This window comes from Vitis vinifera, chromosome 17 (assembly GCF_030704535.1).
Source record: "Vitis vinifera cultivar Pinot Noir 40024 chromosome 17, ASM3070453v1".
Taxonomy (NCBI): Eukaryota; Viridiplantae; Streptophyta; class Magnoliopsida; order Vitales; family Vitaceae; genus Vitis; species Vitis vinifera.
This window is the reverse complement of record NC_081821.1, coordinates 16,067,618-16,080,897: the sequence shown is the minus strand read 5'-3', so window position 1 is coordinate 16,080,897 and position 13,280 is coordinate 16,067,618. Positions and strand designations below refer to the sequence as shown.

The 13,280-nt window shown below is 33.7% G+C and overlaps 1 protein-coding gene across 1 annotated transcript; it reads left to right on the top strand.

Moving 5' to 3' along the window:
* The first annotated feature begins 9,143 nt into the window (after positions 1–9,143).
* LOC100268046 (organic cation/carnitine transporter 1) lies at positions 9,144–12,471 on the top strand. The gene is made up of 2 exons (XM_002267211.4): positions 9,144–9,643; positions 11,059–12,471. Exons 1-2 carry the CDS (start codon positions 9,259–9,261, stop codon positions 12,255–12,257), a joined length of 1,584 nt encoding a protein of 527 aa, XP_002267247.1. The 5' UTR covers positions 9,144–9,258; the 3' UTR covers positions 12,258–12,471.
* The last annotated feature ends 809 nt before the right edge of the window (positions 12,472–13,280 follow it).

Sequence of the window (13,280 nt, the reverse complement as noted above, 5' to 3'; positions counted from 1 at the left end):
GCATGTCATGATGTTGTTAGAATTTGACATAAGCCTTTATGGCTTTGACCTATAAATGGACTTTTATGGGTCTCTAAAATATCTTTTAACCCATGACTAATGTCCCAGTTGGTCCTATACATATGACCTGCTATCGGGAAAAATTTATAATAGCTAAATAATGGTGTGCAATATCAGTCAGCCAAGACCCCTAGTTACTAGATTTAATCCTCCATGAAAAGTAAGAAAATCTGCATATTTTGACCACTAAAAATGTAGGCATTGGAGAGTGGTTTTTTGGTTGAAGACACATGGCCAATGAGGTTATAAACCCTGTTAGTTTGGATTACCTTTTAAATGCCTGAAGGCCTCTTTTTTGAAGAGTTTTATGAGCATTTTCAGGGCTAGAGGATGTGAAAGGATCAAATACATCATCTTCCTCATACCCACCTCTATCCAAACTCTTCTCTTTCACTTCTACCCAAACCCCCCATGCCCTTTCCTCTTCCTTTCCTTCCCTTTTCTTCTTCTATAGATGTTTTTTCGGTTGAAACATGCAACAACAACCAAAAAAAAAAGCGAGGTTGCAGAATTGGGAAGATTCATGACTGCGTAGCTAGGTGTTGCCACCAATCATGCTTAAAGGAATTGATTTTCCAAGGTTATTTTATTTTTATTTTTTTTACACGCTTGGAATCATATGTGGTTGAAGACGGTATTTGAGATTTGGGGAAATCTAAATGGGTCATAAGGGGAGTAGATTTTTTTCCATTTAAGTGGAATGAAAACATGTTTTATTTGAGTTTAAGGAACAAGTTTTAAAAAGAATACTATGATGGCATACCAAATTTAAACAGATGAGGTTTAGGTGGAAATAACCAAACAAAGAAAATCTAAGAGACACTAAGAGGGTGCTAAACATGGATGCATGCTTATTTATAAGAAGACAAGATGATGAAACTAGGAGATTACATATTTTGCCATCTTGCTCAATTCTATACTTGAGTATATTGTGTGAAAGATGTTATGTTGAGTTACTATGCTTTTATATTCTATTATATATTTTCCATTTTTTTTACTCTTTTTATTTGCTAGGAACCGACAAGTTCAGGTTGAGAGGGATGATTAGAACCAAAATATGTGTTCTACTGACATATATATATATAATATGATTTCTACTATATAAAATACTCAAATCACTTAAATTAATGTTAAGATCCTAGTTGTGAATCTAACATATATTTTAAACTTAATTTCGGTATTAAGAGAGGATAATGATGCAAGAAGTAAGGGTCAATTTTGATCAAGGAAGAAAAAATAGTCAAATATACATAAATAAGAGACTTGAGACTTGTGTGGAGTACAAGAAAGCCTAAGCAAGGCAAAACGAGTAACTTATGGACATCAAAGATAAGCAATGAAGACGAAGAGAGTTATAGAGCAAGCAAACATGAAAAAGAAGATTGGAGGCCATGACTTTGTTCATCGGGAATTGGAATTCAAAATTTAGTAGTAGCTTATACCTTCACTTTGAGGTGAATATTGGAGCACTTCTTGAGATTATTTTGGGACAAGATGTATTTCAATCTTGGGAATTCACAAGTTCAATGCTTCAAACCATACTATAAGTTTCATTTTTCATTAAATTATTTTTAAAAATATTTATTAATGTCAAAATCATCTTTTGAAAGAGATGATTTCACCTTCCAATAATTCTAGTCATCACCACTTTTTTAAACTAACGATTTTAAGAGTTTGTTTGGTAGTGATTTTATAAAACACTTGTAATTTTTTTTGTTTTTTATAATTTTTTTAACCTTTAAAATTTTTTATCTTTCAAGTATTAAAAAGATTAAAAACACTTTATATAATCATGATCAAATCAATTCTAAGAGTTCATTTGGTAGTGATTTTAGAAAACACTTCTAACATTTTTAACACTTGAAAAATTTTATCATTCAAGTATTATAAAGACTAGAAACGTTTTGTAGAAAGTGTTTCTACAATTTCTAATACTTGAAAATTTTTTATTTTTCAAGTATTAAAAATATTAGAAACATTTCCTAAAATTACTGTCATACACATTCTAAGAATACGTTTGACAGTGATTCTAGAAAATGTTTAGAGCTTTTCTAATACTTAAAAGATAAAAAATTTTCAAATGTTAGAAATGTTAGAAATACCTTTTAAAATTATTCTCAAATGCACTCTAATACAAATTTATAAATTATACAAATTTATAAATTGTAATATTGTGTTACGTAACTTTTTTATTTTGAACAAAGACCAAATATGAGTGTAGCTAAAAAACAAAAATGTTTCCAAGCACAATCCTTAGTTTCAACTAAAATAAATATATAACTAAATCCATTCTATTTTTTTTATACGCTATGTTTAGTTTTCGAATAATTTAAGGGAAAAAAAAAAGGAAGAAAAATGTGAAAGATTTACAAAGTCGGTGGTAGTCCAAGTCTGAGTTTAATATTTATTAAAACAGAATTTTAATTCAATTAAATGGCTGAATAGACCTCTCTTCTATTGCCTTCGTGATTCCTCCATGTACTTTACGCTACACACAATTAATCATGAATGACTTTAACTTTCTCCCTCCGTCCCTTAATCAACCATGTCATCTTTTTCTAATTTTATCTTGTATATGAGAGGGGTTTTTAGTAAATTAACTTAATGACTTAATATGACTTTATGATTTAATGATTTGATTTCAGTTATTAAATAAATTAAACTTGACAAAATAACTTAATATCATAATTTAAAGTCAAAAATTACTTTTTAAGTGTTACATCAAAATAATTAATTTATTTTTAATTATAAATCTCCTTTACCTCATTTACTTATGTTTAGTAAAAGTATATTTTACATTCACAAATCATGTTTTATAATATATATCTTTATAATTATCTTATGTATTTATAACACTTTAAATATGAACATTTAATAAAAAGATCATTACTTAAAATTGGTGAAAATATAAATATTAATTAAAATTAACGAGAATGAATATGTCAATTTGAAGATTTAAAATAAATTTTTAATTAACTTTATCAAACAACCTTAATATTTAAAGAAAAATAAACAAAAAGTTTTAAGTCAATAACTTAAAATCAATTTAAGTTGTTAAGTAATAAGTATTAACTTTTATTAAACACCTACTAAGTAATTCCATATTATCTTCTATGCAACACTTCATAAGGAGCCATCCCTATATTGGGTTAAAAATTGTTATTAGAGATAAACCCTATTAAAAGTAAGGGGGTTGTGGGATCCTCTATGCAAGGCCGTTTTGAAGTCCACCACTCTCTTATGACCGTTTGGCTAGAGGTGTCGTTTGGGAAACCGCCCTCAACCGGATGGTCCGACGACCCTTAGGTCAGGTGACTGATCCATCTCAAAGTAAGCTAAACAGATAAATCGTGCACAAATACAACATGGTTAAGGCATAACTGTCTATCATGCATTTACACACCCATTAATGCACGGATTGTGTGCTTGGCATGCTCCATATTAACTACGATCATCATGAGAAACATTCCATTCTCAATGGCTCATCATGGAGAGACAACCGTTTTGCATCAACAATCAATGCCATTAGATCGCACAATCAAACGCAATTAAGGTGCTATTAAGACATCTGGTAAGACATTATTGACTCTACAGAGAAGGGAATGAGCTTTCTTTCTAAAAAAGAATTTGACTTGCTTAAGCCATTAATTGACTTTAGCATCGGAGGGGTGTGCCCAGACAAACCATCTAGATAGCCTTTGTGCAAGGATTATAGTCGTCTGCATATTGAGGAACTTAGATGGAAGTGTTAGTTGTGTCCTTCATCCAACTCGTGATAGCTAGTCGAGATTACCCGCTCGGATTATGCAACAACATTGACGCTATCTGTGGGAACCCTTGAACCAAAAGCATATTAGCACTATAACTAATACATCTAATGCATTCCAATCAGCCACTATGGCCAACCAATTCTAGGCTTGGCAAGCCCAAATGGAAAGAAAGCAAGAAGAACATGATCGTCAAATGAAGTTATTGCTTTAACAAGCCGAACAGTTGAAAAGAGAAAATCAGGATTTGCGAGTTCAAATGGCCAAGGGGCGTTGCTTGTAGAGCCATCGCACCCCTCCTCAGTCGAACAACCCTGACCGGAGTTGTAGCTAAATGACACGCTCATCCCGACGACATGTAGAGTTGTTTTACCAAACGCATGAGGAATACTTTTCCTCTAGTCACTCTCCTACTTGGCTTGAACAGCGTTATGCCTCAACCGACCAGTCCCACCTTGATGAGACTGCTAGCTCCAGTAGAGGAAAGTGGAAAAGGGGACAACGATGGGGCTCTCACTTGTCAGACGCCATGAGGGCCCATTTGGGGCCCCAAGACCAATTGACCTAAGCATTCCCGTTCATATCCGATGCCTTGAAGGCTTGGTTGGGCCAACCAAAACAGGAGGCATCACCAAGCTTCTAGCCTCCGCAACCGAAGCTTCTAGTTGTGCCTGAGCCCACAGGAAAGGCACCCTTAGGCTCTATCAGTTAACAACTGGATGATATACTCTCCACACCGTTCGACGCTCATATCATAAGCTACAAACCTCCCAGAAGGTTCCTAGTACCTAAGTTCACTATGTACGATGGTACACGTGACCCATTTGATCATCTGCTACACTACTAGCAGTTGATGACATTGGGCATTGAGAATGATGTGCTGCTTTGCAAGGTCTTTCCTGCTAACCTCCATGGTTTGACCTTGTCGTGGTTTCATCACCTCCCTCAAAACTCCATCAATTCATTTCGTGATTTTTCTGAGGTATTTTTTAGCTACTACTTATGTTCTGCATGTCAAAAGAAGAATATAAGCACCTTGCAAAACATTAAGATGTAAGAGAACAAATCGCTGAGGGACTTCATGAAGCGATATGAGCAGGCAGTACTTCAGGTGGAGTCCTACAACATGGACACCATCCTTCAAGTCTTCAAGCGGAGTATAAGCCTCGACACTCCATTCTTTAAGCCCCTTGCCAAAAAGTCGCCCGCCTCGATGAACGATTTGTTCAGACAGGCGGATAAGTATGTTATGCTCAAGGATGATGTTCGAGCAACTTCTTAAAAGGTTCTGGTCACTAATTAGCCAGCAAAAAATAGCAAAGCTGGAAGCTCAAAGCCCTCAAACAACCAGTCTAAACAGGGGGAACGGAAGCAAGACAGACGGGAGTAACAACCCCTCAGGCTCACTCCGTTGATCGTCTCTTATAAGCAGCTCCTTTCATTGATTCAAGAGCTACCTAAGTTCAGATGGCCAGAACTAATCAAGACTGATTCGGCTAGGCGAGACTGGAAACGATGATGCTCTTACCATAAAGATCATGGGCATACCACAGAGCAGTGAAAGAACCTGCACTACTTGGTAGAAGAGCTCATTAAAGCTGGATACCTAAAGCAATATGTTCGTGACCCCGATGGATAAGACGAAGGAGCAACCTAATAGACCCCTCCGTTTCCTACAACACCTAGAGCAGTCATCAACTATATACATGGAGGGCTCATAGATGACAAGTACCACTCCCGAAGATAGAGGTGAAGGTTAGTTCGTGCAACATCTGTCAGAGAGAGAGTGCATGCCGCTCAATGCACGTTCATTGATGATAGTGTTTGGCCGATAGATGAGCCCATTACTTTTCCTCCCATTAACTCCAATTGGGTAATCCTTCCGCACGAGGATGCCCTGGTCCTAACACTTGGAGTCAACGACTTTGATGTGCACAGAATTCTAGTTAATCCAAGAAGCTCCACCAACCTCCTGCAAATGTCAGCCTATAGGCAAATGGGGTACTCTTGGTCTGCTTTGGAAAACCTTGGCCGCATTTTGACCAGATTCAATGGAGCATCAATAGTCTCCTTGGGTGATGTCATCCTTCCCATCCAACCCGACCCGGTCACCTTAAATGTTCGATTTTCAGTAGTGGAGGACTTATCACCATACAATGCTATTATGGGACAGGTATGACTGCACAAAATGAAAGTCATCCCATCCACATATCATCAAATGGTGAGTTATCTCACTGAAGCTGGGCAAGTGGACTTGCTTGGCAACCAGATGGCTACCCGACAATGCTATCAGGTGATTGTAGAAGTTGGGCAAATAGAGCCAGCTGGAAATGAACCTAAATCATCAAGTGCAAAGAGTTAATGTGATACTAGTCATTATCTTATCTGAATTGCATGTGATTTCCTAGATCATAAGTATCATATTTTGGACATAAGACATTATTTAAAACAATCAATACTACGTCATTTTTTAAACTTTAACACAAGTATCTCTTATATAAATTCCTTAGGACATCAGGTATATTTTCATTCGACCGTTTATACGGATCAATTCAAGATTGATCCCACATTGACGTGTGACAGCCAATACATGGATAAATTTTAGCCCTTGTTAGAGAGCATTTTTATGAATTGTTTTATTTAGCAGCCCATCTGCTTCAATAATTTACCTTTTTTAAAAAAATAATAATAATTTCGTAACTTTTCTTCCACATCACCTCTATTCTGGTGATTTCAATGGCAACAAACTATTGATAGAGGTTGGTGACACATTTAAATTGCAGAAAAATATTGATGCCTGATTGCAGCCATAACTTTAGAATCGAAAGGAGAGACAAAGAGGATTGGAACCACAAGTTTAAAGGTGGGTGGTATCCTGGTCAGTGCCAAATCCCAACTTTTCCTTTTGGTCACCAGGAGTCCAAATCATGCATACCAACTTAACCACTCCCACATCTAAATCTGCTTTTCAACAAACACTATGTGCATAAATTAAGAGGGTGATGACGAATGCATGAATGTATGTGTCCGGTGGGTGTCTCAATTAGCTGGTGTCCTCCTACTCATAACTCATGATAATAATAATAACAATTACTATTATTATGATTAGAATGCCCATTGGCCACCTATGCAAGTGCCTTAACACGTCGAAATACCACTAGGCCCTCCACCTCAACATACGTGGTCTACACGCCTTCTCCACCCACACATACACACTGTTGGGACATAGGCCCACTCATTCTCCTTCTTAAACCTAAAGTTAAACCAGCATTTTTCTTAAAATATTTTTGTAAAAATAATTCTTTTTTTTTTTAACCAAAAAAAAAGAAGTTTTTATAGTAATTTTGATAATTTTATATTTAAAAAGTAATTTTTGGAAAAAAAAAATTCGAAACTTACTTTAAAAAGGTAATAGTTGTTAAAAAATGTTTAAAAAAATTAAGCTAATAAAATAAAATTTCTATCTTAAATTTTAAATACATAAGATAAATTCTTATATTTTTTTTTATATAAAACTTATTATATTTTATATACAAGTAATCACTATTTAAAATTTTTAAAAATAAAAAAATAGAATTATATTCAAACAAAGACGATCTAATTTTTATTTTTTTTAATCTGGACAATTATGTAAAGTGACTTTTGGATTAACATTTGATGGGTATGTGTTTGGAAAAGATTGTATTTTTTTTATTATTTTTGAATAAAAGTGGTTTTAATTTATTATTATTATTATTAATATTTACCCCTTTTTTTAAAACTAGTTTTTATCCTCTAATAGGATTGCCACCACTCATGATGAAAGATTGGAACTTTCAATATTGTGATCCAACCTACATACTGATGTTCAAAAAGCAGGGTACATGGTAATAAACAAAGTAGTGAAACAATCAAAAGTATTGTAAGTATCATAAATATTTTTATATTTACAAATATATCAAATTTATTTGAAATGAAATTTGATAATTATATTTGTACTTCTAACTTTTTTATAAGAAGAACAACTTTCTCTTGTTATTATGATTTATCCTTATTTTTATTTTTATTTTTATCTATGAAGTATATCCTTTATGATCATTTTGTAAAGAATACAAAATTTCAAAAAAAATATATGCTATTGATAATTGTTTTTGAAAATAATTTTGAAAAATAGTTTTTGAAAACTGTTCTATGATTCTTGTAGAACAAAAATTTGTTTAAAAACCTAAAATGTTTTTAAACTTTGTTAATATTTTTAAATATGTTTTAAACATGATTTTCATATGTAGTGTTTTATTTTTAATCATGTTATATGTTTGTATATTATTTCTTAAAATGGTCATAAGAAAAATAAGTGAAAAAAATAATCAAAAGATGTTTTATGAAAATACTCTTTTTTTTTTAAGATTAAAAAATAAAAAATAGTTTTTAAATGTCAAACATATTTTCTGAATTTTTATTTTAATGAATAAAAAATTATTCTAAAAAACAGTTTTCAAACAAACTCATAATCTTAATTTTACACAAAATAACACAATATGATGTAGAAAAATTTATTAAGAAAAAGTATTTAAAAGACAATAATAAATAAATAAAAAAATGAAGATCTACTATATGAGTATTAATTGACAAACATGAAGTCATGGTGATTGATGAAGCTGGTCCCATTGGTGGCAGACCATTCTTTTAGAATGTCATTGTATGTGCAAAGTCAAAAGACCAGACGTTTTAGTTGGCCAACATTCAAATGTGGGAGTTGGTTTTGCTCCATTGTCTCAGGACCTTTTAAAGTAATTTTTATGTTATTACTTTTGTAAGCAAAAATAGTTAAACAATATATATATAAAATATTAAAAAACTTATTTTAAAAAGGAGATAATTTTTAAAAATCATTTTTATTTTTTTTTCTTTTTAAAGAGATTGAGAAAGCCTATGCTTTTTCTACTACACATTATTTGTTTTTTAAAAACTTATCATTTGGGGTTTAAGGAGATGCCCTTTGTGTATTCCTATATATCCTATGGAGACAAGGGACTCTAAGTAAGACGATGGATTTGGTTTAGGTATCAAATGATACCGTATCACTAATCATATGTTACTACATAATATTTTCAAGTACTCTAATTATATTTATTTATATTTTTATACTTTTATTTTATTTGTTTAAGCTGAGTTCACTTTTTGGTGGGCATTGAAGGCGAATTGTGCTGCATGATGCAATGGCCCAAAAAAAAACACAGAAAAGAAAGTAAATGATTAAGTTTTTGAAGTCTTTTAAGTTATTTGGTGGACGATTATTCTTGATTTGATTTAAAGAAGGAAATTTGAAAGCTTTGATGCCATGAAGTAAGAAACCGCTATAAATGGAGGATGGAGGATGGAGAATGGAGAATGCAGAAAGAGAAGGAGAAGTGTGTGCATGCATTCAAACAATTAACAGGTAGCAGCGAAAATGGAGGATGGAGCTGAAGAACAGCTTTTTCATGAAGAGAGCTGTCAGGTAGAGATGACGGTGGAGGAGGTGATAGAAAGGCACGTGGGCTCGCTGGGATTATCCCAGCTCGTGCAGGTGGTGCTGGTGTCGTTGGCCTGGATGTTTGATTCACAGAACACTTTGGTAACCATATTCACAGACGCACAGCCATCTGAATGGAGATGCAAAGCAGAAGCATGTAGCGATGGTGGTGGTGGTGGTGGTGTTTGTGGGCTTTTGCCGGGCACTTGGGAGTGGGTGGCTGGGCATGGAAGCACCACTATTGCCGAGTGGGGTCTCATCTGTAACCACAAGTTTCTCGCTGCCATACCCACTTCCTTGTTCTTCCTCGGCTCTCTCCTCGGTACCTTCTTTAATTTCCTCCCTCCTCCTCCTACGCCCCATTTTTTTCCTTCCCAACTGCACGTTGGGCTACAAAACACACCCTGTCATATGTTTACATATTTTCCTCTTAAAATTTGCACATATTCAATAAATAAAATAATAAGGTATAAACTACATATCACGATAAAAGAGTAAGAGCCGATTTGGTAGTAATTCTTGAAAGCACTTTCAATATTTTTAATACTTCAAATTTTTTATCATTCAAATATTAACAATACTAAAAACGTTTTCTAAAATCACTACCGAACGCATTCTAAATCATATATACTTCAAAGTCATAAAATATAATTTTAATTTTTTTTAATATTTAAAATGAATTAATAAATAATATAATTAAGATAATAATTATAAATAAATAATAATATTTAGGGTTTGGATAATGATTTGCCTGCTTGCCTCGGTCCACCAACTTTTGATCCAAACCTGTATAAAGTTGATGGCCATTATTGAAAAACTCCACAGGGGATTCAATAATATGGTAATTAACTACTTATAAAAATAATAATATAATTTTTATTTAAGATGTGTAACGTTACGTATATGGTTTGACCCTGAAAAATAGTTCCGCGTGATAAACAAGTAATTCATTTCTTTGGGTTTGATTCTCTAATAAAATTCAAGTTATGAGGTTTTTTTTTTAATTTTTTAATTTTAATTTTTATTTTATAATAATAATAATTATTATTTAGACCATTATTTTTATTGTTTGAAAATTATTTTTATTTCATTTGGATTTTGGAAAATATTAAAAAAAAGAAAAAAAGAAAGAAAGAAATCTAAAACGCAATTTACAAGATTATTTTTAAATAATAAAAATTATTTTGAAAATTCATGTTTTATATGAAAGGGGATTTAAGAAAGAATTGTTAACTTGACCCTTGCTTTTTTTCTTTTTCTGTTTTGTTTTTTGTCCAAATTTTTGTCACCCTTGTCTTGATTAGCTTTTGTCTCGCATGTTTCGTGTAAGTTTAAGGACTTATTTGATAATTATTTTTTAAAATAATTTTCTATTTTTTAGACAATCAAACCTGTTTTCTATTTTTTTTGTTCTTAACAACATAAAATTAAATGTTTTTATATAGAATTTTTTAGTTGTTTTATAGTATTTTTTAAAAATTATTTTAAAAAATAATTATACAGATATGTAGAAAAATAAAAAATAAAACCTTGGATATAAAAATTATTTTTAAAATATATTTGAAAATATTAAAAATAAGTTAAAAACATTTTTAATTTTCAAACAATTTTTTATTCTATAAAATATTTGAAAATAATTTTTAAAAACTATTTTCTAAAACAAATAGCAAACAAATTTTTGGTTCATCTCTCTATGTATTGGTCTGATGATGAAGTTGAATGGTGTACTTGTACCAGGATCCGGTGTATCTGGGCGGTTGGCAGACGCATACTTGGGAAGGAAGAAGACGGTGGTGATCTCATGCATCCTAACCTCTGCAACTGCATTCCTCACTTCCCTCTCTCCCAACCTCTGCATCTATGCACTCCTCCGCTTCGCTAACGGCTTCGCCAGGTCCGGCATCGGCATCTGCTGTCTCGTCCTCTCCACCGAAGTAGTTGGCCACAAATGGCGTGGCCAAGTCGGCCAATACGGCTTCTTCTTCTTCACCACTGGCTTCCTCTCCCTTCCCTTGATCGCCTATCCCTCAAGAAGCTCTTGGAGAAATGTATATAGAATCATCTCCCTCTTCCCTGTCTCTTACTCTCTCCTCATACTCCCCTTCGTGTCAGAATCGCCACGGTGGTTGCTTGTCAGGGGGAGAGGCCAAGAGGCAGTTGATGTGTTGAACAAGTTCGCCAGACTCAATGGGAAGAAGCTGCCCCAGAATCTGAGACTTGCGAACCCGGGTGGAGTGGATGAAGGTGATGCCATCAAGAGGAAGAAGAGTCTGTGGAGCACAGGGTGGGCAGCTAAAAGAATGGTAATGGTGATGTTAGCTGGTTTTGGGGTTGGGTTTGTTTACTACGGTGTGCAACTCAATGTTGAAAACCTTAGCTTCAACCTCTACTTGACTGTTGCCATCAATGCAATCATGGAGATTCCTGCTGTTCTCATCGGCTCCGTGCTCTTGAGTTTCACAAACCGCCGTCTTCTTTTCTCCAGCTCCATTTGCTTAGCTGGAGTTGCATGCATTGTGTGCATCTTCTTCTCCGAAGCAGGAGGGCGTCGGAGGAGAGAAGAATCCAGGGGGAGTTGGCCCCAATTGAGCATTGAAGCCATTGGGTTCATGGCTGCTTCCACAGCATTTGATGTGCTATATATCTACTGCGTAGAGCTTTTTCCCACCAATGTGAGGAACTTTGCAGTGTCAATGCTGCGACAATCACTGATGTTAGGAGCTTCGATTGCGCCACTGCTGGTTGTTGTTGGGCGGTTGAGTCCGGCTCGATCATTTCTTATATTTGGAATTCTTTCCATGGTTAGTGGACTATTGGGAATGTCTCTTCCTGAGACCAAGAATGCACCTCTCTACGAGACTCTGGAGCAGCAAGAAGAAGAGGAGAAACTCACTTGCCTAGCATCAGATGATTCAGGTTTGGAACTTGGCAAGTAGATCATTCAATAATCATACAACCATATTGTAAATTACTGGTCAGACATAACCGTAAAAAATAAAAAGAAATTAGAGATGTTTGGGGGGGAAGACAAAGGTGGCCGGTTGCCATCATCTAGATGACAGCTTATCATAGGATCCACTCTATTGTAACGCAATGAATGCAATTAGATCATTGCTATCATTATACCATAGAGATGATTTCCATCACAAATACAGCTTTCTAGTAGTCAAGCAAATAGGCCTCAACCCCTTCTAACAGTTGACCTCTAATTGATTACATAATGGTCAAATCTTAACCATCAATTTAATGGATAACCGATGTCATTTTTTTCTTATCTTCCCATAAATTAACTACTAGAAGATAATTATAAAAAGAAGTCACTCTTATCTATTGACCTCTCGCTTTTTCTACATGGCTACCTTCATAGTAGGAAAGGGGTCGGTCTAACCAAACCATCCTTTTCTTTCCTCTTTCTATTATGTCCATGCGGAGGATGGAAAAATGACTAGAAAAGAGAAGATAAAAAACTTAGTACTTCCTTGCAACAATGCAAAACAATACGGGAGAATTGTACTTTAGATTCGGATGAGCTTGGAAATTGGCCAAGGTCCTATCACCCATGATTGATTATCGTAAGGATATGAAATAATAATGGACAAAATACCCCCTTGACTTACCACATCAAATATACAAAATTTGTACCAAATAATAAATTGTTCCCACTCTTCTGGTGTTTATGACACCCATCATTTTTGTCTTTATTCCACCACTTTTCACTTGCCAACTCCAACAAATTCTCCCTTATTTAACAATTTTTGGATTTTTCATTGTTTTTTTAAACTCTTTTATAAATAATAAAAAATGAAAATTATTTTTTATTTTTAAATTATAAATAAAAAAAATTACGTTAATGATTCAAAAACCATTTAGAAAAATATTTTTTTAAATATGTTAATTTAAATTAATAAAAATTGAATTTTACATTTTAAAAGTAAATAATTTAATTATTAAAATACTAT

Coding starts and splice junctions, on each gene's coding strand:
- LOC100268046 (XM_002267211.4), top strand. CDS start 9,259: ATGGAGGATGGAGCTGAAGAACAGCTTTTTCATGAAGAGAGCTGTCAG. Junction 9,644..11,058: donor CTTCCTCGGCTCTCTCCTCG/GTACCTTCTTTA, acceptor TACTTGTACCAG/GATCCGGTGTATCTGGGCGG.